The 22,952-nt window shown below is 33.9% G+C and overlaps 1 protein-coding gene across 12 annotated transcripts in view; it reads left to right on the forward strand.

Annotated features, from left to right (window-relative positions):
- Window positions 1-22,952, forward strand: part of PCM1 (pericentriolar material 1) — a 111,018-nt gene that overhangs the window by 61,914 nt on the left and 26,152 nt on the right. For 7 of the 12 annotated variants that reach the window (XM_077144589.1, XM_077144585.1, XM_077144583.1 and 4 more), the window contains 7 exons: window positions 2-221; window positions 339-484; window positions 1,017-1,207; window positions 5,780-5,951; window positions 8,795-9,150; window positions 18,922-19,086; window positions 21,321-21,377. In XM_077144589.1, the coding sequence (XP_077000704.1) occupies window positions 2-221; window positions 339-484; window positions 1,017-1,207; window positions 5,780-5,951; window positions 8,795-9,150; window positions 18,922-19,086; window positions 21,321-21,377 (1,307 nt within the window). The remainder of the gene's footprint in view (window position 1; window positions 222-338; window positions 485-1,016; window positions 1,208-5,779; window positions 5,952-8,794; window positions 9,151-18,921; window positions 19,087-21,320; window positions 21,378-22,952) is intronic. The other 5 variants (XM_077144594.1, XM_077144588.1, XM_077144591.1 and 2 more) reach the window with 2 other exon arrangements.

Genomic DNA, 22,952 nt, shown 5'->3' on the forward strand with positions numbered 1-22,952 from the left:
GATGGAGGAACAGTCGCCCTTTTTCAGCAGATGGAAATTACCGTCCTTTAGCTAAGACAAGGCAACAGAATATCAGCATGCAACGCCAAGAAAACCTTCGTTGGGTGTCAGAACTCTCTTACGTAGAAGAGAAGGAGCAATGGCAAGAGCAAATCAATCAGCTAAAGAAACAACTTGATTTCAGTGTCAGTATTTGTCAGACTTTGATGCAAGACCAGCAGGTGAAGTTTATTATTAAAGTGCATTTTACTTTAAGCTTCTTTGTTGTTTGGAAGTAAAATGAATTTTTGTCATGTCATTGTAAATATATATTTAACACCAATTTTTTCTGTCTGTAGACTCTCTCTTGCCTACTGCAGACTCTTCTCACGGGTCCTTACAGTGTTATGCCCAGCAATGTTGGATCTCCTCAAGTACACCTTATAATGCACCAGTTGAACCAGTGCTATACGCAGCTAACATGGCAGCAGAATAATGTTCAAAGGTAATCTGTTCCTTAGAAATACTGATTCTGTATAGTAAGTGCTAAAACTGAATGAGGGATTTACAATTATCTCTAGGAGAAAAGAATATAAGCCAAATTTCATGTTTGGATATTCACCTTCATCTGTCACCTGAGAATTTTGTAAGCGGTCATTTGCCAGTGTTCCCTTTTAATACTGTGCACTTGATTTTTGTTCTTAAACATTTGTATCATCTAACTGTCCTCTTATGTTGGGTAAATTGATATAGGATATGTAAATTACGGCATAATAAAGCTATAAACAGCAACCGGAAGAATGAGTTTGCTCTAATTATCTCTACTAGGCGATTGAAATGCTAAGTTCAGTTCTTGGTTCATATGGTGGTTTATTGAGTTAAACCTGCAGCACAAGTGAATATTTTTATACTAAGAATTAGAGCATTAGTCTTCTGCATGTTTATTGAATCATTTCTTTCACATATTCTTTCTTGAATGTATTTTAAATAGATGGTAATGTTAAATGATATTTAAGTTTTGACTTAAATTTTTGTAGATTGAAGCAAATGTTAAATGAACTTATGCACCAACAAAATCAGCATCCAGAAAAACCTGGAAGCAAGGAAAGAGGCAGCAGTGCATCACACTCTTCTTCTCCCAGTTTATTTTATCCTTTCAGCTTCCCAACACAGCCTGTAAATTTGTTTAACCTACCTGGATTTACTAATTTTTCATCATTTGCACCAGGTAAGTGACTACAAATCAAAAGAGAAAAGAAATAAATGTGAAGTGTTTGAGAATATCATTTGTCTGTTGTACAGAATTTTTTAAAAATACTTTTATTGTAGATCTTCATGCACATGCATTCCATATATGGTGTACAATCAGTGGCTCACGATATCATCATATAATTTTGTATTTATCACCATGATAATTTTTTAAAACATTTGCATCACTCCAGAAGAAGAAATAAAAGGAAAAAACAAAAAACTCATATATCCCATACTGCTTACCCCTTCTCATTGACCACTAATATTTCCATCCACTGAATTTATTTTCCCCTCTGTCCCCCATATTGTTTATTTATTTATTATCCATATTTTACTCATCAGTCCGTAGCCTGGATAAAAGCAATAGCAAGGTTTTCACAATCCCACAGTCATATTGTAAAAGTTATATGCAATTGTCTTCAAGAATCAAGGCTACTGGAACACAGCTCAACAATTTCAGTTACTTCTCTCTAGCCACTCCAATACACCATAAACAAAAAAGGGATATCTATAGAATACATAAGATTAACCTCCAGGATAACCTCTCAACTATGTTTGAAATCTCTCAACCACTGAAACTTTATTTTGTCTCATTTCTGTCTTCCCTCTTTGGTCAAGAAGGCTTTCTCAGTCTCATTCTGGGATTTCTGTCCCACATTGCCAGGGAGATTTACTCTCTGGGAGTCATATCCCATGTAGGGGACAGAGGGCAGTGAGTTCACCTGCTGAGTTGGTTTACAGAGGTCACATCTTGAGAACAAAAGAGGTTCTCTGGGGGTGACTCTTAGGCCAGATTTTAAGTAGGCTTAGCCTATCCTTTGCAAGAATAGTTTTCATAGGGGCGAACCACAAGATCGAGGCTTGGCTTACTGATTTGGTTGTCCCCACTGCTTGGGAGAATATCAGAAATTCTCCAGATGGGGAATTCACCATCCTTTCTTTCTTTCTTCCTTTCTCCCCAATCCCTCACAGGGACTTTGCAAATTCTTCTTTATTCACTGCCCAGGTACTGAGGCATCACACGAACTTGGACAAGCCTATAAAATCTTATGCCCTATTCAAGATTCCATGTACTTACGGTGTTCAACTAAACTGATGATACAAGTTAAATTAGGAAATGTACTACCCAAAATAAAAATTCTGCCCCAGATAAACATCTCTTCCTTGGATCTCACACAGAAGTTGAAATTTTAGAATATGGACAATAACATCCTTTACCCTGTATTCTGATGTACCTTAGTCCTATCCAGATCAGCTTTATTCATTTATCAAGTCAAAGTCTGGTCGCTTTTTCTGTTGTATGGATTTTTTTTTTTTTTTTTTGGCATGGGCAGGCTCTGGGGATCAAACCCGGGTCTCTGATGACAGGTGAGAATTCTGTCACTGAGCCGCCATTGCACCACCCCCTGATATATGGATTTTTAAATTTATTTTTTATTTTTAACTTTTTTTTTTATTGTGAAGTATGACATATATACAAAAAAGCAGTAAATTTCCAAGTACATTTTAACAAGTAGTTATAGAACAGAGTATGTTGTATGGATTTTTTTCTCTGCTCACTTTATTTTTGTAACAGCTTTATTGAAATACAATTCACATACCACACAGTTCGCCCATTTAGAGTGTACATTTCAGTGGTTTTAGTATATTCTTAGAGTTTTGCAGCCATCAAAATTTTAGAACATTTTCATCTCTCCCCAATAAAATTTCATGCCCTTTAGCAGTTACCCCCTATTTTCCCTGTCCTCCCCTCCAATCCTAAGCTACTTCTTGTCTCTAAATTTGCCTGTTGAGGACACATTGAATGAACTCATGTGACATTTTGTGATTGGCTTATTTCACTTAGCATGTTTTCAAGGGTCATCCATGTTGAATGTAACAATACTTCATTCCTGTTTTTTTGTTGGTTTATATATATTTTTATTTATTTATTTTTGATGTTTTTGTTATTGTGAAATACAACATACATACAAATAAGCAATAAATTTCCAAGTACATTTTAACAAGTAGTTAAGTTGTATGGATTTTTAATAGCCTCTTTTGGAATGGTATGGAATGTTTGCAAAGGATGTTTTAAACTCTTCTATGTTGATTCTTTATAATGCTTAATGTGGTTGTCAATGAAATTAAACTACTTATAAATAATTGCTTGAACTTATACCTTATTCAGCAGTTATTTATTAAAGGGAAAGGGGATCTCAGCCTCTCCAGAACATCAGATAGTTTTATCTCCCTACCCCATATTAGTGACAGACCCTTTCAGTATCAAAAATTTAGAATTGACATAACCCAAACAAACCCAGTGAGAGGCATGGAAAGATCAAAAGTGATGGTGGAATTATACAGAGAAGATAGGACTTAACAAATGAAATGTGAATGCTGAATCATTAAATTGATATCTCTTTTAGTTCCCATTATTTTAGGGCAGCTAGAAGTAAAAACCTAAAATTGTGAAATTGTAACCCATGTCAAAGTCTGAAATATGTTCTGCAACTAATCATGGTGCTGTGCTTGGAAATATGTAGCTTTTTTGTATATATGTTATAGTTCACAAAAAAAAGAAGGAAAAAAAGTTGATTGTGATGATGATAAAGTGTTTAAGCCCACTAGCTTCCTATATTCTGGAGCAACTAGAAGGAAAAATATGAGAGGATCACATGGTAGCCCATGACAGACTCCGGGATCTATCCTGTAACCACACTTTGAAGACTGCTTTGAAAACTATTGCTTTTTTATTTCTTTGCTTTGTATATATGTTATACTATGCAATAAAAAAAGTTTTAAAAAAAAGGGAAAGGGGATTAACCTATCCAGTTGGCTCATGTATGCCAGGCACTATGTAGAACAGTAGGAGAATAAAGATGAATGAGGCTAGAGGAACTTCATGTCTTGTTAGGGAGATAAAACACTAGACCAAAGGTAAAACATTTTTAACTTGGGCTTTTATTTATTTTTTTCTGCACCCATTATGTACCAGACATTATATAAGTTATTGTGGATTCAAAGATAAGTAAGACTAATCCTTTGAGGAATTCAGAGTCTAGTGAGGATACTAAGAATGGCAATAAATGCTAACAGTGCAGTGCCACGGATGCTATAACAGTGGTGCCAATGAGGTGAGTGGCCTACTCTTTCTTGGAGGAAGGGATTGTCAGCAAATCTGTCTTTCTCAGAAAAGGTTACATTTAAGGTAAAAAATGAATAGAATTTATTTTTAGAGAAATCAAGGGAAAAATCTAAACAGTTGAACTATTTAAGTAATGAACTAGTTATCATTTAGATAATTTAGAGGTAATTAATTGTACCTAGCATTTAGGGCCAAGGCAGCAGAGGAGTAATTGTAAAAGAGCAATAGAGACCTTTTGTGCTGTGCAAAACAGGTTAGCTTTTTATTGAAGACAAGAAGGAACCATTCAATAATTTTGAGCAAGGAGGTAAAATGAGATTTATGTTTTAGAAAGATTACAGTGTTAATGTTGAGAAAAAATTAGAAGAAAGGAACTTAAGATAATAGATGGCAAATAGAAAGTTATTGCTGTAATATTAGGGAAAGAATGATAGCCTGACCTAAGGCATTGGCAGTGTGGGCAAAGAAAAAGTAGTAATTCAAGAGAGATTATGGAGATAGTATGATTAGCTTAAGTGACCATTTGGATGAGGTAAGTGATGTAGAAGGAGGAGTTAAAAGTGTTTGACAAATGTGTAAGCGAAATAGGATTGGGAGCTTTATGAATATATGCACACATACACACTATAGTATGTTTTTTTTATTGATAAAACTCATACAAATATTCCATATATGGTGTATAGTCAGTGGTTCACAATATCATCACATAGTTGTGTATTCATCACCATGAGCATTTTTTTGAACATTTGCATCACTCCAGAAAAAGAAATAAAAAAGAAAAGACTCATACATACAAAAACCCTTACCCCTCCCCCTCATTGACCACTAGTATAGTATGTTTTCTTAATACGGTTATAAGGACAATGGCATTTTATAAACTAAGATGCTTTTTAGTTCTTGAATGTCAATTATTATTGGTGGCAGACATGTTTTAAGTAGACATTTACATAATGCAAAATTGCACATGCTGATCCTTTTACTGAATGCTCTCCTTACCCTTGTCAACCCTATGCAGAAACTGTCCATTCTTCACAAACTACTTCAGTTTTATGAAGCCTTCCTTTATCCTTTCCTCCAAACTGTTATGATCCTTTGCAGAGACCTCTGATATAACACTCTGTGTTAAGTATTTAATTATGTTCTACTTTCCCAACTATAGTAGAAAGAACTTAAGTTTTGGAGTTAAATGCAGACCCAAAGTCTAACCAGTTCTTCCATTAACTAGATATTTAACTCTAAACTTATTTTCTCATCGGTAAAATGGTAAATAAATAATTGAATAAATTAATGTAAGTTTTAATTGACAGTTTTTTGTTTTGTTCAATTAGAACAGCACGTTTAATTCAAAGCTATCCTTTAGGTGCATAATAAGGCTAGAGGTACTTTTCTACTCTTCTCTTATCCTGGGCTTTTATTTATTAGGTATGAACTTCAGCCCTTTATTTCCTTCTAATTTTGGAGATTGTTCTCAGAATATTTCTACACCCACTGAACAGCAGCAACCATTAGCTCCGAATCCTTCTGGGAAAACAGAATATATGGCTTTTCCAAAACCTTTTGAAAGCAGTTCCTCTGTTGGAGCAGAGAAACAAAGGTACTTGGCTGTGAACATAATCCACTATTTGCTTAAAAATCACTTTTATAATTACTTGTTATTATATGTACTTTGAAAATGCAGTTAGGGAGGATGTTTTTGATTGTTTGGCTTGATAGTGTTGAGAATGTGAAATTTTTACATCTTTTTACGTGTTACTCAGATGTATACTTGCCGCTAATCTTGGGCAAGAGAAGTCCAGAAGTTTTGGTCCAGCGTGTCCTGGGAAACTCAATTTGGAAGAGTTTAACCTGACCTATAAGATGTCTTTTGCCTTTGATTTGATATCTATCATGGTTCACTGACTCAGGACTAGAAACTACATTAACTGCTAGAGGAGAGTTGTTATTGAGTGTTGTCCCTTTATTTCATAGCCCTTGATTAGACTCAGTTTCTAAAGTTTATCTGAATATAATGTTGAGGACTGTTAAACTTTAAAAACCACTTTAACCTGAGAAGTTTTAATAATACTTGATATCAATTATAGTTAAAGATTTTTTTCTTCCTGTTTTTCACATTATTTTTTTAGTATATTAATCTCCCCAGGTACAATTTTTGACTCAAATTGTGTGAAAGACTGATGGAATTGGCTCTGGTCAAGCATTTTCTAGGCTTGTTTGTTTGTTTTTTTCACATGGGCAGTCTCTGGGAATTGAACCATTTAAAAATATAAAAACAATTCTCTGGCATGGCAGGCGAGAACTCCACCACTGAACCACCGTTGTCCGCCCTCTGGTTTTAATGCTAGATAAAGTTTTTAATGATTATATAAAAATGCAGAAAATCATTTTGATAAGCCTTTTTGTTGTTATGACTTTAGAAAACTCTTTTCAAAAGGATGAAAAATAGAAATCCACTGAGCCTTACATTTATTGTATCTGTCAGATACCTCTGATTTTGTCATTGTTACTGCCTTTAAAAATATATAACTGGCATTACATTTCCCTTTAGGTGTGTGACCAGGCATGTTTCCAACTCTTAAATTACCATTTCAAAAATGTTAAGTTGTTAAATGGTGAACTTTGGTTTATTTGACTCCATTAACCAATAAAACTCTTAGAATTTAACTTGGTTATTCACCTCTAGGAAACCTGTGGTTGACCCCTCTTTGTTGATTCCTTTTCTTATCTGTCCTACACATCATTTTTTCCTATTAAATATAATGTGACTCTATAAGAATATCTGTCATCCGAATATAATGCAGTGTTTAGTGCACAGTTGCCATTTATAAATGATGGTTGAATCTTGATTACAAGTAATAAAAATTGATTAAAAACTCACTAAGAGGGTACAAAGGTAGTTCAGTGATAAGAATTCCCACTTACCGTGTGGGTGACCCAGGATCAATTACCAGCCCGTTCACTTCCAAAGAAAAAAATTTTTTTTCAACAAATAGAGCTGAAATAATGGGATAGTCACATGGAAAAAAAAATGGAATGTGACCTTCACCGTACAACGTACAAAAAAAAGAGCTCACTAAGTAAGCTTTCCTACAAGAAGGTACCTATTTTAATATTGCCCATATTTTATATGTAATTGATAAAATCTATTGTCCTGCATTAGGTATTTGTATCACTTTTTAGGATGAATCTGGATGTCTAAAGTTGTCTTAGACATTTGACCTACTTTACATTAGACCTCATATTCTCCTCAAATCTTAGCCATCATAGGTTCCCTGAATTAATGACTGAAGATAAAAGGAAATAAGTTGAAACATCGTACTCTTGAGCAGCAAGCATCAATAAACTTTTCCTATAAAGGGTCAGAGAGTAAACAGTTTAGGCTTTGGAGGCCATAGGGTCATGGTTATCATCATTCTGCTCTATTTTAGCACAAAAACAGCCATAGGTAGTGTGTAAGCATATGTAAACAAATGAACCTTACTCTGCTTATACTTACTTGTTTCAGTTTAAATTCTTTTATTGATGGACATTGAAATTTGAGTTTCATGTAATTTTCATGTTTCCCAAACTGTTCTTCTTCTTTTTATTTTTTTTCTTTGACCATTTAAAAATATAAAAACAATTCTTAGCTCTCAAGCCATACAGAAATAAGCTATAGGCTCAATTTGTCCTCCAGGTCAGTAATTTGCTTACCTTTGTCTTGATTTAAACTCTATAGATCAGTATCTCTAAAACTATGTTTTTAGAAACACTGTTGCCTGTATCAAGTTACATGATAAATAGTTTTGATATCTTGCACTTCAAAAGCTCCGTATTTATAGAAGGCATTTACTAATAGTGGCATATTAAAAGTTCTGAGAAATCCTGCAAACCTTTGTTTTATCTGTTTTTTCCTCAAAGTTTGAGGACCAGTGAATACTTAATCACATATTAAGGTAGGCCTGTGTTCAGGAGATAAAATTTGGAAATGATTTTAGACCTCCAGAATTAAACTAAACATAATAATGTATAGAGAAATAAATTACTGGTTGCATGACCAATTGTTTTTACCAATTATAGTTAAATATTAATTACATTCTTAAGTAAGTTCCCAAGTCATCTACTACAGTTCTTTCTCAGCTCAGCTGTTTCTCTGTGTTTTTGTGGTTTATTTTTGTTATTTTTCTTTCCCACTCTCTCCCAGAGTGAATGCTAGGTCCTTTGGTTTGGAACATTTTGAAAATGGTTTAGTAATAAGGGCACAAATAAAGTTTAAAGTAGTTTGGTACCTTAACCTAAGTGATATGTATTTTATGCATATTTTTTGTGAAAATATTTTTATAACTCATTGATGCTTTTATTAACTTAAATTTACTCATTAGTAAAGCATAAATAATTTTAATCTGGACTTTTCTGTAAATACAGAAATCTATAACTATATTTCATAAAAACTTATTTCAGGAATCCAAAACAGCCTGAAGAAGAGGTAGAAAACAGGAGATCACCATGGTTATATGACCAAGAAGGTGAAGTAGAAAAACCATTTATCAAGACTGGATTTACAGTGCCTATAGAGAAAACTACAAATGGTCATCGCAAAAATCAATTAGATACCAGCAGAAGACGTCAGTTTGATGAAGAATCATTAGAAAGCTTTAGCAGTATGCCTGATCCAGTAGATCCAACAACAGTAACTAAAACATTCAAGACAAGAAAAGCATCTGCCCAGGCCAGCCTGGCATCTAAAGATAAAACTCCCAAATCAAAGAGTAAGAAGAGAAATTCTACTCAGCTGAAAAACAGAGTTAAAAATATTGGTAAGTAACGAAATTTGTTGAATGTTGATTAATATAAATGTTGGGCAACCTTACTCTAGTATGTTGATATATTTGATTTCATTATGGTTAGATGGACAGATGGAGTTTCAGACCTGCTTGAACAAAGTCATTTTTAGTTATCTCTGTGATTGTTTTTCAAAAACATTTAGATAGGCTTTGATTTTGTAAATATCTCAGAACTTGCCATTATCTTCTGTGGTTCTTAAAATTCTTAATGTTTCCTGTATAAGTGATTACTATGAGCTCAGAAGATGTTCTCCAACTCTTGTCAGTTACTCAAAAATAGACCATTCTCCATCTTTTACTATTCCCTCTTTCTCTTTAAATAGTATACCTGATCTTGCATCCAACACTTTTGTCATAACTTTTGATTAGAGCCTTAATTGTTTCATGTAAAGAAATGTGTGCATCCACATACATTACAGCCATACCTCGGAGATAATGGAGGTTTGGTTCCAAACCGCTCCAATAAAGCAATATCACAATAAAGAGAGTCACATGAGTTTGATTTCCCAGTGTATGTAGAAGTTATATTTAGACTATACTGAAGTCTATTAAGTGTGCACTAGCATTTTGTGTAAAACAGTGTTATATACCTTATTTAAAAATATTTACTGCTAAAAATATTAACCATCATCTCAGCCTTTAGCAAGTCATAATCTTTGCTGGTGGGGGCTCTTGCCTCTATGTTGATGGTAGTTGCTGAAGGGTTGGGGAAACTGGCAATTTTTTAAAATAAGACAATGAAGTTTGCTACATCAACTGACTCTTCCTTTCATGAAAGAATTCTCTGTAACATGTGATGCTCTTTGATAGCATTTTTACCTACAGAACTTTCAGAATCGGAGTCAGTCCTCTTAAACCCTGCCTCTTGTTTATCAGCTAAGTTTACGTAGTATTCTGAATCTTTTGTTAATGTTCACAGCATCTTCACCAGAAATAGTATCCATTTCAAGAAAACATTTTCTTTGCTCATCCATAAGAAACAGCTCCTCATCCATATAAGTTTTATCATGGTATTTTTGGCAATTCAGTTACATCTTCATACTCAACTTCTATTTCTAGTTCTCTTGCTACTTCCATCCACCACATCTGCAGTTACTTCTTTCACTGAAGTCTTGAACCCCTCAGAGTCAGACATGAAAGTTGAAATCATTGTTTTCCAAACTCCTGTTAAGATTGATATTTTGACTTCCTCCTTTGAATCACAGATATTCTTAATGGCATTTAGAATGGTGAATCTTCTACAGATCATTTTCAAATTAGTTTGCCCAGATCCATCAGAGGATTCACAATCTGTGGCGGCTATACCCCTATGAAGATTCTTCCTTTCGCTTGAACACTTACAGGCCATTGTGGTTTATTTATTGTCCTAGTTTCAATATTGTTGTGTTTAAAGGAATAGGGAGGCCCACGGAGTTGGGGGAGATACGGGAAACAGCTGGTCAGTGGAGTAGTCAGAACACATGCAACATTTATCATTTAGGTTCAGTGTCTTATAGGGTGTAGTTGATGGTGCCCCAAAATAATTAAAACTGAAACATCACAGATCACCATAACTAACAGATTTAATAGTAATGAAAAAGTTTGAAATATTGTGAGAATTACCAAAATGTGACTCAGAGACAAGAAGTGAGCACATGCTTTTGGAAAAATGACACCATTAGACTCGCTTAACCCAGGGTTGCCACAAACCTTCAACTTGCAAAAAATGCAGTCAGTATCTGCGAATTGCAATAAAATGAGGATTGCCTGTACAGTCTTTTATGTATCACATAGGTGAAGTCACTTTTAAAACAGGCTTGCTATCAGTCCTACTGTAACTAAACTCTAGTCAATATGGTAAAAAATTAACTCATATTTTATTGAATCTTGCCATTGAGATTTTTTTTGTTTTATTTTTGTTTGTTTTTTGTTTTTTTCATGGGCAGGCACCGGGAATTGAGCCCTAGTCTCTGGCATGACAGGTGAGAACTCTGCCACTGAGCCACTGTTGCCTGCCCTGCCATTGAGTTTTAAAACAAAGTTCTCTTTGTAGTGTTAACTGGATACCACTTTACAAAAAAATACAAGAGAAGTTTTCTGATTTTTGAAGAATTTTCACTGATTTTGAAGAATTAGACTTTCTTCTAAAGTCTAGTACCAGGTTAAAATAGTCTTGTTAATTAAATTCTGGAATATTATAGCTAGAGTATGTCTCTTTATGTTGTTTTTTTTTTTTTTTTTTGTCTGTGGCCTTAAGTAAAGTTGTTTTAGGTTCCAGGAGATAGTATTTGATTCTTGAGAACAACGTATTATAGGCTTGTGTTTTAGTTTGTTAAAGCTGCTAAAATGCAATATACCAGAAATGAAATGGCTTTTAAAAAGGGAATTTATTAAGTTATAAGTTTACAGTTCTAAGGCTATAAAAATGTCCAAACTAAAGCATCCAGGGAAAGATGCCTTGACTTAAGAAAGGCCAGTGACATCCGAGGTTTCTCTGTCAACTGGGAAAAAGCACATGGTGACTTCTCCTAGCTTTTTCTCCAAATTCTTTTAAAAGACTTTCTTCCTTCATTTCCAGAGGTCTCTTTCTGAAGCATTTGCCAAAATGGTCCCCTCTTAAAGGGCCCTGTTAAGCAACCCACCTTGAATGGGTGGAGACACATCTGTATGGAGGTTGTACCGACAATTGGGTGGGTCACATCTCTTTGAAAACAGTCAAAAAGATACCACCCAACAAACATGGCTTTTCTGGGGTACACAACAGTTTCAGACTTGGACAGCTTGTAATCAGAAAAGTTTGTAAAAATCACTTCACACTGCCAAATCCTTGTCTTGGAAGCTCACTATATATATATATATGAATATATTAAAGGTCCGGGGAAATCTCACAGTAAAAAATAAACTTAAACTTTGGCAGCATTGATCTTAACTGTTTTTGGATAATAGAGCCCTTTGAAAATATGATGAAAACAGTAGTTGTCAAAAAGATTGGATGCACTTTTTTTTTCTTATCAGTAATTTATTTACCTTTGATGTCCTTGGCTTCTACCCCTAACCTCACATGAAGAATCTGATTTGATGCTTAAACAAGCAAATTTCAGGAAGTGTGACATTTTTCTCATCACACACATTATTCTTGAAATAATTTCCCAGTAATATTGATTTAGATGGAGCTGCTTTATTTACTATATTCAGTGATCTGAATGAAAATGCACTACTTTGCTTTTCCACGGTCACTCTAGGTGCCACCAGAGAACATTTAAAGAGATAATGACCATTTTGAGGGTGGCCCTTTAGGAAACTCCGAGCTTTTTATTTTCCAGTACCTTATCTTTGCAAAAATTCTTTTTCTTCTTTGAATAAATGAAGAAAAGCTAACATTTTTTATGCTGGCATTTTTTCATTCACCTTCTTAATGGTAGAGCATTTCTTCTTAATGTGCCTGTGAATCTCCTCGGGAATCATGTTAAACTGCAGAATCTGATTCAGTAGGTTTGGGGAGAAATCTGAAAGTCTGCCTTTCTAGCATGTATTACCTGTTGCTCTGCGGACTATTCTCTGAGTAGCCAGATTTTAGAAGATACCTAGCCAGTTTATAGTGATTTATAGTTAACTATAAATATGGTTTCATATAGCCTTGAAATATGTGTTTCATATTTTTTGAAACTTCTTTATTTTGGGCCATTATTCTTTCATATATGCTTCAAAGCAAAGACTGACATTCTGATCTGCGTTTCTCTCATATTTAAGTATAAAAATAATAAAAATAAAATTAAGTACGAAAATACCTTCCACAAATGTACATTTCACATTTATTCAACAGACATTCAAGACCATCTATTGTGTATCAGTGAGGGCCGTTTTTGTTTCTTTTTTAACTTTTTTGTTGTATAGTATAACATATATACAAAGCAAGAAATAAAAAATCAATAGTTTTCAAAGCATTCTTCAACAAGTAGTTACAGGACAGATCCCAGAGTTTGTCATGGGCTACCATACGATCCTCTCAGATTTTTCCTTCTAGCTGCTCCATAATATAGGAGGTTAGAGGGCTTAAATATTTTTTTATTGTCACAGTCGACTTTTTTCTTTCTTTTTTATGAGAGATAACATACAAAAAAGCAATAAATTTCAAAGCACAGCACCACAATTAATTCTAGAACTTATCTCAGAGTTTGGCATGGGTTGCAATTCCACGATTTTAGGTTTTTACTTCTAGCTGCTCTAAGATGCTGGGGACTAAAAGAGATATCAATTTAATGATTTAGCAGTCATATTCATTTGTTAAATCGTATCTTCTCTCTATATTTCCACCATCAGCTTTGATCTTTCTGTCCTTTCTTTAGGGGTGTTTGGGCTATGGCCGTTCTAACTTTTTCATGTTGGAAGGGTCTGCCACTAATATGCCGTAGGGAGATGGAACTGTCTGATGTTCTGGAGAGCCTGGGCCCTTTAGGTTTCAGTACTTATCTGGTCCAGGGACCCATCTGGGGGTTGTAGGCTTCTGGAAAATTATTCTAGTGCATGGAACCCTTGTGGAGAGCCCTGTTTTAAGGCACACACACAAAACTAAAAGAAATGGTTGAAAAATCAAAATCAAACTAATATGCAGCAAGATCAAATCAGTCACCTAGATCCCTCTATTTGACCTTGCACAAGTAGCATTGCCATCATCTGGGTGCTTATTAAAAATGTAGACTCTTGAGCGCCACCCTATTGCATTTAAACAAGATTCCAAGTTGCTTTAATATGAGGATATGCATATTAAAGTCTGAGAAGCACTGAATTAGCCTACTAATTTATGTTGCTTTTGTTCTCTTTGTGGGTAGGAATGACCAAAATTTCTTTTAAAAAGGGACTTTTACTCTGACTTAAAGGAATTGGTAAATGTAGGTGATGGAGAGAAGGGTGGAGAGCATTTTGAACTGTAGTAACAATAACAAAATTTTAGTGAGGAGGAAACAGGAAGAGAAGAATCATGTAAATAGGATATAGCAAATAGCATAATGGGACTTGTGTTGCTGCTTAGAGAGAGATAGTATAACCAGTTATACTGTCCCAAGCAGTATAACTAACTAACTGACTGACTGAATAGTTTATACATGTTTTGCACATATTAGCAGTTTTTGAGAAGTGGTATGTTAAATTTTCATTGTAAGGTTTCTCTGATGGTAATGTGTTTTAATCTTTAAAAGGTCTTCATATGTAAATATCTATTTTCACATGTGAGGTAAAATTTTACAATGTATATGTTAATCATCTTTTAAAATTTAGTTCACATTCAGACCTTATGAGTTGAATGTGATTCTTGCCTTGCTGGGTTTTTGAGTTATCAGACCTACAATTTGATAGGTCCTGCAGTACCAGGCCTTTTCCCTCTTTTGCTATTAGAGAAGAGTGGGAGCGTATTGTGTAGGTCCTCCCCATTCTTTTGTTGGGAAGTTAAATGAAACAGTGAATACCCTGGCTTCTTTGAAAATACCCTGGTATTTTCAAAGTCAGTTTATTACTACATAGACATTTGAAAAAGGAATAGTAGTCAAGGTGCCAGCTCCCTGTGTCTCTTGCCCCACTTACTGAAAGGACAAACTGAAGTAAAAGGGGACAGGAGGCCAGTTGAACACTAATGGTGAGATCCAGTTACTGAAGAGATAATGCTATGCTGACTAAGCTGTTTTATGGTCTACCTTTGTGCCCTGAGGGTATAAGGCAGAAGGGTCTCATACTTCATCAGAACCTGAGAGGAGTGGAGAAACTGTCCCATGACAGCTTCCTGGGAGAAATAGGGAGATAAATGGGAAATGCCCACGGGCACCTCTTCATAAGCCTCCCATACTCTCATATTCTGGGAGGATCTCAAGTTCTTCAGCGCTGGGTTAAGTCTCACCTATATGGATCCATTCCCCAGGGTGCAATGGCAGAGCTCTTCCCCTGCACGGTAGGCACAACTTGAAGTCCTGTTTCTTCTAGCTATGTCAGCTGAGAAAAACAGAGTGGGGGTAAGGGAAAGAGTGGTGAAGTAGAATGTGGGAGCTAACACCCTACTAATAATGGACATCTTGTATTGTTACTGCTTTTATATTTGCTGGCCTAGCCAGTGTTGCTTTAAATTATTAATAATGTTCATTAATTTCCACCCTGGACATATACTTCTAGAGTTCCCAAGAGAGAAATAATTGAATCAGGTACTGTTACTTGCTATTTGGAGAACTAAACCTTGATATTAATTTTGGATTTATATAAAACCATAGTTTTTTCCACAACATCTTGATATTTATAACCTGCTTCTCCATAGTTGCAGCTCTTTTGGAGGGTGACTGTCTTTTTTTTTTGTATGCTGTATGGCAGGGTCACATTTCATTATTTTTCCATGTGAGTATCCCATTATTGCAGCACTATTTTGTTGAATTTTTTGTTTGGTTAATTGGCTGTGGTTTTTTGTTTGTTTGTTTGCTTTTTCTTATTTGTTTTTTTTTTGGTGGGAGGAAGTATAGGGGCCAGAAATTGAACCTGGATCTCCCTCATGGCAGGCAAGTATTGTACCACTGAACTACCCTTGCACCCCCCTGTATATGTCTTTTTCAAAAGCCTGTTTGGGTACCCCAAAAAGAATTTTGGGCATGCCATATAGCCTAAATTTTAATTTTGATTATAACTCAGCTATTTTCCACAAGGTACAGGATCAACAGTCGAAAATTTTACTCAGAGCTTTATGTGTTATTAATTAAATGAGCATTTTACATATTACTTTTGGCAATTGTATCCTTGATTAGGTCATTAGAAATCAAGGAGATTGCTTTTCCAGCATATTTCATACATGATGGATGGGAGTGGTAAGACTTGAGACTGAGACAAAGAAACCAGGGGCCTAAATTTGAGATTATTAGGTTCTAACTTAATTGATGGCCTTAGAAATGCAAAGGGTTTGATTCCAGTTTGTATATCTCAGAGAATAAATTGACAGTATCTTGAGAAATTTGTTGTGAAGCAATTAGAGATCTAAAATAATTTGAAGGTGAAGTTGAAGTGTTTGAGACCAGGTGGGATTATTGAAAGTAGTTTACCTAAACAGACGTTCATGCAGCTCTCCCTTATTAACTCTGGTCTAGCTGCCAACTAATTCTTCTGAGTAAAGCAACTGTTGTTGATCTGGAGAATGTAAGCAGCCAAACTTTAGTTTTTACTGGCTCTTTCGGAGTATCCAGGACAAAGATCAGAGCTCATGGTTCTTGGAGAAAGCTTGCTTGGAAGAGATTCATGTAACTCAGGTTCCTATTCATGGCATCTCCCTCCTCTAGTCTTTTGTTCCTTCAAGGTACTAGTGAGCAGGGATGCTATTGAACACATAAATGACATCCTCCCTAACTGCAACTAAGAAAACATTCATTAGCCTTTGCAACTGAAGAGACTGAAGAGTAGAGAAGCTTCCTAATACTGTCTTGATGGAGACTGACGAATTGTTAGACAGAATGCAGCTTGAAGCATAGGAGTAAGACTTCTTTGTACTCTCTGAGCATGCTACCATTAAAGCTACCCAGCATTTGGGTCCAACCTAAAGGGTAGGTAGTGCCATGACTAGGCCGGTGAATATAACAGTGCACATAAAAGAGATCAAGAGGACATAGAAGCAGACCAGTAGAGTAGGCTAAACCTAGTAAAGCAGAATTATTGAGGTAAATACATAGCTTGAATAAAGTACTAAGAGCACTTGAGCAGACTGAATTACAATATTCTTTGGAGCTAGAAAAAAGGACGGATATTAGTAAGTCCCTTATTCATGCCCTAGAAAATCAAGGGGCAAAAACATCTCATTTTATAGAGCAAAAAATTCTAAGATAAAAATCTAGAAGAAAAAGATTAGTGATTTAAGGACGAATTCTATGGATCTGATATACAAGGAATTCCAAAGGGGAAAAAAGCAGGTACAGGAGAGGCGATGATTAAATTAATAATAAAGGACATCTTTAGCTGAAAAAAGACCTGTGCCTACAAATTGAAACAGCCAGTAGTTGTCTAATTGTTGTCCAGCCACAAGTTAAGGGGAGAAAAAAAAATCCACTCCCCTGTATATACTGTGGTAGAATGCCTGAATTCTGAGGAAAAAGTAAGTCTCATAAACTTCCAGACCAAAAGATCAAGTCACATACAAAGAAAAAGAAACAAGCTGACATGGTCTTATTTACAATGTAGAAGGAAGTAGAATAACATCCATATACATGAGAAAGGAGTACAATTCATAATCTTATACTCAGTCAAGATACCCTTTTTCTGTCAAATGAAAAGTAGATATTGATGTATCCTTTCTCTGGAAAATACCTGAGGAAAATTACAGAAATGATACATGAATCCAAACAAAGACCTTTCTATAGAGGAAGGTGAAAAGGAGAGGTTCAATAAAGAAATCAATAGATCAGTCTCACATACAGATATTAATTCAAAAGTAAAAATAAAATATTAGCAAATTGTATGTGCCATTGTATCATAGGAATCTTAGACTTCTGTCAGTAGAGTTTATTACAGAAATATAATCATGGTCCAATATTAGGAAATCCATCAACATAATTTATTATTATAAAAGCAAAGTAAAGCACAAAAGCCATATAATCATAAATGTAGGTTAAAGTTGAAGTCATTTCAATTGCAAATCCAAAGTAAAATGGGTATATGGCAAGTATTTAAATATAGGGAAGACTGTTAATCATTGCCCAATCAGAAATACCATTGTAAATAAAGATACTTTAAAGACATTTCTATCAAAATCAGGTTAAAGCTGGGACCACTTCACCACAATCATTATTTAACGTTGTTTGGAAAGAAATTATGACAAGAAATTAAACAACAAATAATGGAAACGGAGAAAAACAAAATTCATATATTTTTCTAAAATGCATAATGAAACTTGTATACTAGGCCTAAGAGACACTGGAAAATAGCTAATAAAACTGATAAGGCCAACTGGTCAAGTAGATGCTTATAAAAATAGGCATACAAATATTTTTCTCTGTTACAGTAATAACCAGTAGAAATCGAAGTGAAAATGGCATTGAGATAGATAAGTTGAACAGATAGAATGCCTAAAAATAAAATTTAATATATTTAAATATTAATATGTTAAAATTTAATATATCGCCCAAGGTTACATTTTAATTCAGTGGAAAAAATGTAATTAGGAACAGCCAGTTATCCATGTCGAACAAAATTAAGTTGAATTCCTACCTTGTACTATATACCAAAATAAATGTTAAAAAAAATAATGTCAGAACTTAGAAGGAAAATTTAGTAGGTTATAGTATAACCTATGGGGGAAAGGATCTTTTAAACCAGGATATTTCACACAAAAGATATAAAAAGAAAAGCAGACATGTTTGTTTAATTCCCTGTACTCTTTTCTCTATTATGGATATTATATATGGGTTGAATGTGATTCTTATTTTTTTAATATTGTAAAATTGGCACATGGGGTCTAGTAAAAGAATATTTGGATTATATAAGGTCTGCCATATATAATTTGTGTTGAGACTTATTCCTTTAGGGGGACATCAAAGGACAGAGAATTATCAGGATTTAGTACTATTTTCCATACTTTGAAAGGTTATTGCAAAGATATATCCAAGACTTACTATTTTCTGTATTGTATTATACTTACATCAGGCCTTCCATAGCATTATTAATCATATCTCCTACACTATTACATTGTGGAAGTCAATTCCCCTTTCAGCTTGAGTTAGTTGCAACTGATAACAGTTGTTGCTTTTTTTACTCAAGGGTATGAAAGTGCCAGTATGTCTAGCACATGTGAACCTTGCAAAAATAGGAACAGACATTCAGCCCAGACTGAAGAGCCTGTTCAAGCAAAAGTATTCAGCAGAAAGAATCATGAGCAGCTGGAAAAAATAATAAAATGTAGTAGGTCTACAGAAATATCTTCAGGTATGTTCTTTTTGGTTTGCTTTAATTTAAGGAGTTCATCATCTTAGATTTGAAAAGCTATATTCAAACAAATTTTACATCTTGTTTGTTTATATTTCTGTTGTGGACAAGGTTTTATAATAGATACTTCAGTATTTCTTGATGTCAAGAAATGTAAACTAAAAATATTTTATGTAATTTTCTTGGTTGTAATACTAATTTTTGACATGTTTTAAGAGAATTCTTTCTAAACAAACAAAAAAGAATAGTTGACATTAATGTGGAACTACTACAGATTTTGAAAATCTTACCTGAATAATAATCAGGTATAAAATTGTATCATAGCCCTTTGCTCTCACTTTATCTTTAAGCTAAAATTAGAATGCCTTATTTATGGCTCTCAAGAATTTGGTTCTTTCCAGCTTCTCCAGACTCCTCTCTCACCATCTCCTACACTGAATTCTCTACTCTTTCAGTGGCACTGAACTAAAGTTTTCCCATAATATGCTGTTTCTCATACTCTCAGTTTTCTTTTTGCCTCATGTCTGTTGTACCCTTTCTAAGCTCTTTTCTCAGATTAATTTTACATAAAATACTAATTCTGGCACACTCAAACTGCATCCTCAACCAAGCTGTAACAGGTTCCCCTTTCTCTTGTTAAGTTTGTTTCCACTGTAACCTGTGTAAACCATCATTGCCTGTATCATATTATATAGTTATATTATTTACCTGCTTAGTATCTGTAAACTATTCCCCTTTAAGTCCCTTGATAGAACGTACTGCCTTTTCATATATTTGTATCTTAAATGTTAGCATAATATCTGACACATGGTAGGTTCTCAGGCTATTTATTGAACAAATAGAATCATACATTTTGCCAGGATCTCAGTTTAAGTAAGTACAAGTAATTTCCTGATTTACAAAGAGTAAATATATCTCAAAGAAATATGGGAAGAGGGACAATAAATATACACTCAGATAATTTTCAATTGTTTATAAGACCCTTGGTGAAAATGATAATAGCAGCTACTATTTGCATCATGCTTTACAAATTACGAACACATCTTCTCTGAGCTTATAATCCTTTGAGTTGATTTATTTGTATTTTGCAGATGAAAAACAGAGGGTTCCTGATTTTTCCTAATGCTTATAAAGGGGCAGTAAAATAAACTGGTACAACTTTTCTAGAAAGCTTCCAAAGTTATGATCTTTAACCCAAATATTATACTTCAAGGAATCCTACCTAAGAGATTGAAAGTGGAAAAAATTAGGATTTAGTGTTCTTTTAACAGTATGATTCCAACTATATTTAAACAAAAATTTGAACGGAAAAAGACTGAAAGAAAATACATCAAAATGTTAATAGTATTTTTTTCTATTATCATCTTTAAACTTTTCTGTATATTTAAAAACTTTTATGAGTATATATTACTTTTGTAATCAGAAAAGAAATACCAGATTTATCTGTATTTTGAAATGACTTCCTCAAGGTCATATTGTTAGGCGATGATGGGAGAGCTAAACTTTGATTCCTGGTCTCCTCAGAAGTCCAGGATCCTTCTGGCAAAAGTATCAATTGCATTTTCCTAACCCCAAAATTTTGTTTTTATTTATCTGTATTTACCAAATAGTGATATGCCCAAAGAATAAACAGTTGAGTGGGGATTGGAGAAGGGCACTAAATTGAAAGGTTTAATAAATTGAATACCAGTTACCTAAATAACTTGTTAGCTGGCCGTAGTACTTCAGACCTCATTACTGTTGCTTGGAAAAATATAATGATTGAATTTTGGTGAAACATAAAATAATTCAATAGGTAAATATGATCTGATGCACATTCTAAAAAGATTTAGTTTTAACTGTTGCCCTAAATTTTTTTAACATGTAATAGCAGTTTTTATTACTGTGCCCATAATGTATGATTATTAGAGTATAGCATATGTGACTGCTAGTATACTCTTGGGAGTTATGGGGAGGTCTCCCTTCATCTGTGTGCTTATAAGCATGAATGGTAGAAGTTTATTATGATAGTCATCACTAGGCACATTAATATGTTCTATATCAAACCTTTGGGAATTTCCCTGATGAGATTATTTAAATAAGCATAAACCATACTTTGTAATAACAGTTCAAGGAAACATATTCTTTTTAAATTTGTTTATTTCTTTTTTTCACTCACTGATTCATATTATAGACCCTGTCTTTTGTACTCATACACATTTTATGTTCATCCTTATATCTGCCCTTTCCTACAGAACATGCTAGGAGAATACTACAGCAGTCTAACAGAAATGCATGCAATGAAGCGCCAGGTAACAATCTGCTCAGTTTGGGTTTCCATTTTTTGTTTTTGTTTTTCCCTTTTTTTTAAACTATAATTTTTTTTTTAGATTTAGCTTAGTGTATATATGTTATTATTTGACTATTATAAAAATGAAAGCAAATTCATAAATTCTGAAGCCTTAAATTTATAGTTCTTTATTTGGTAAATTTGGCTGCTTTTCTGTTAGTGCATGTAATATAACCAACATATTTGTATGGTTAAAAGGAACCTTTTTATGATTTAGTGCTTGATTTGAAGTTTTGAATTTCTTAAGTGCTTAAAAGTATTAACATTTTTTTAAAACAAAATGTAGCTATTTTTTTTCCTGGCTCTGATTTACAGTGTTAAATATTACATGTGATTTGTGTTGCAGTTGCTTATTTTTCATTACTGACCAACACCTATAGATAAATAAACCATCAAACAAAAACACTTATGACATGCAAAAAGACCCATGATAAAGATCATACAAAATTACAAAGGTTGCAGAATGTTCTTTTTGTCTTTAAGCTATTTTCATCAATAATGTTCTGTATGATTTAAAATTATGAAATTTTTAAACTCCGGTAACTATACTTGAGTGGAAAACAAAAGCCTTTTGTGAGCCTTTAGGGGAATCTAAAGAAGTAAAACAAGGACTGAGAACTAAGAAAACTGAATAGGCACTTTCAAAAGAAAAGAATTCTGAAACTAGAGAGAGTAAAAGCAAGATGGAATCAGAGAAAACTGACAGAGATCAGGGATTTTTCTAGCCTAAATGCATTTTAATTCATGAGAAGTGGCATAAATTTGCTACCTTGTGACTGTTGGAGGGAGGAAGTAAGTACATGTTTAGCATAATTCGTTATTTGGGAATAATTTAATACTACATAATTTGAAGTGATAATTTTGTCACATTTAAAAGTATGTCTAAAAAAGTAGACATTCTTGTCTAGATTTTTCCTATAAGTAGAAATTTCCTACAGAAATCATTGTGGTTCCTGCTTATAGTAAATATCATTTTTGTATAATAGATCACATGTGAACACTGTATAACTAAGAGAACTTTAGTATATTACTTCATTTTTTACTCATAACTGAGACAAAATACAGAAGTTGTGTATCGTTATTTTATATTTTTGGAAAGTGAAACCTAATTAAATTGCTTAGCTAATTGTAAAGTTTTTTCATTCAAGCACTTTCTCATTTTATCCTCACAAAAAATGAATTAAATTTTATAATCTTTACACACTTATGTGAAAGCACAGCATATTAAAATACATATTTTCTTGTTTGTTTGTTTTTTTGCCTGGGCAGGCACCGGGACTCGAGCTCTGCCTGTTGAGCCACTGTGGCCCACCCTAAAATACAAATTTTTAATTCCCTTTCTTAGAAATGTATTACTGATGTTTTTGGAACTTGATATTTAACTAGCATCTTGTGGTTTTACTATTTCTCTAGAAAATTTAAAGCATTCGATAGCTCAAGAACCACTTCGAGATTTTTTTTCCTCATAGAAAACTCAAAATGGGAACAAGTTCTAATTTATACTCTTTAAAAAACAAAGGTATGACTATATAAATTT

The sequence above is a fragment of the Tamandua tetradactyla genome, chromosome 26 (assembly GCF_023851605.1).
Source record: "Tamandua tetradactyla isolate mTamTet1 chromosome 26, mTamTet1.pri, whole genome shotgun sequence".
Taxonomy (NCBI): Eukaryota; Metazoa; Chordata; class Mammalia; order Pilosa; family Myrmecophagidae; genus Tamandua; species Tamandua tetradactyla.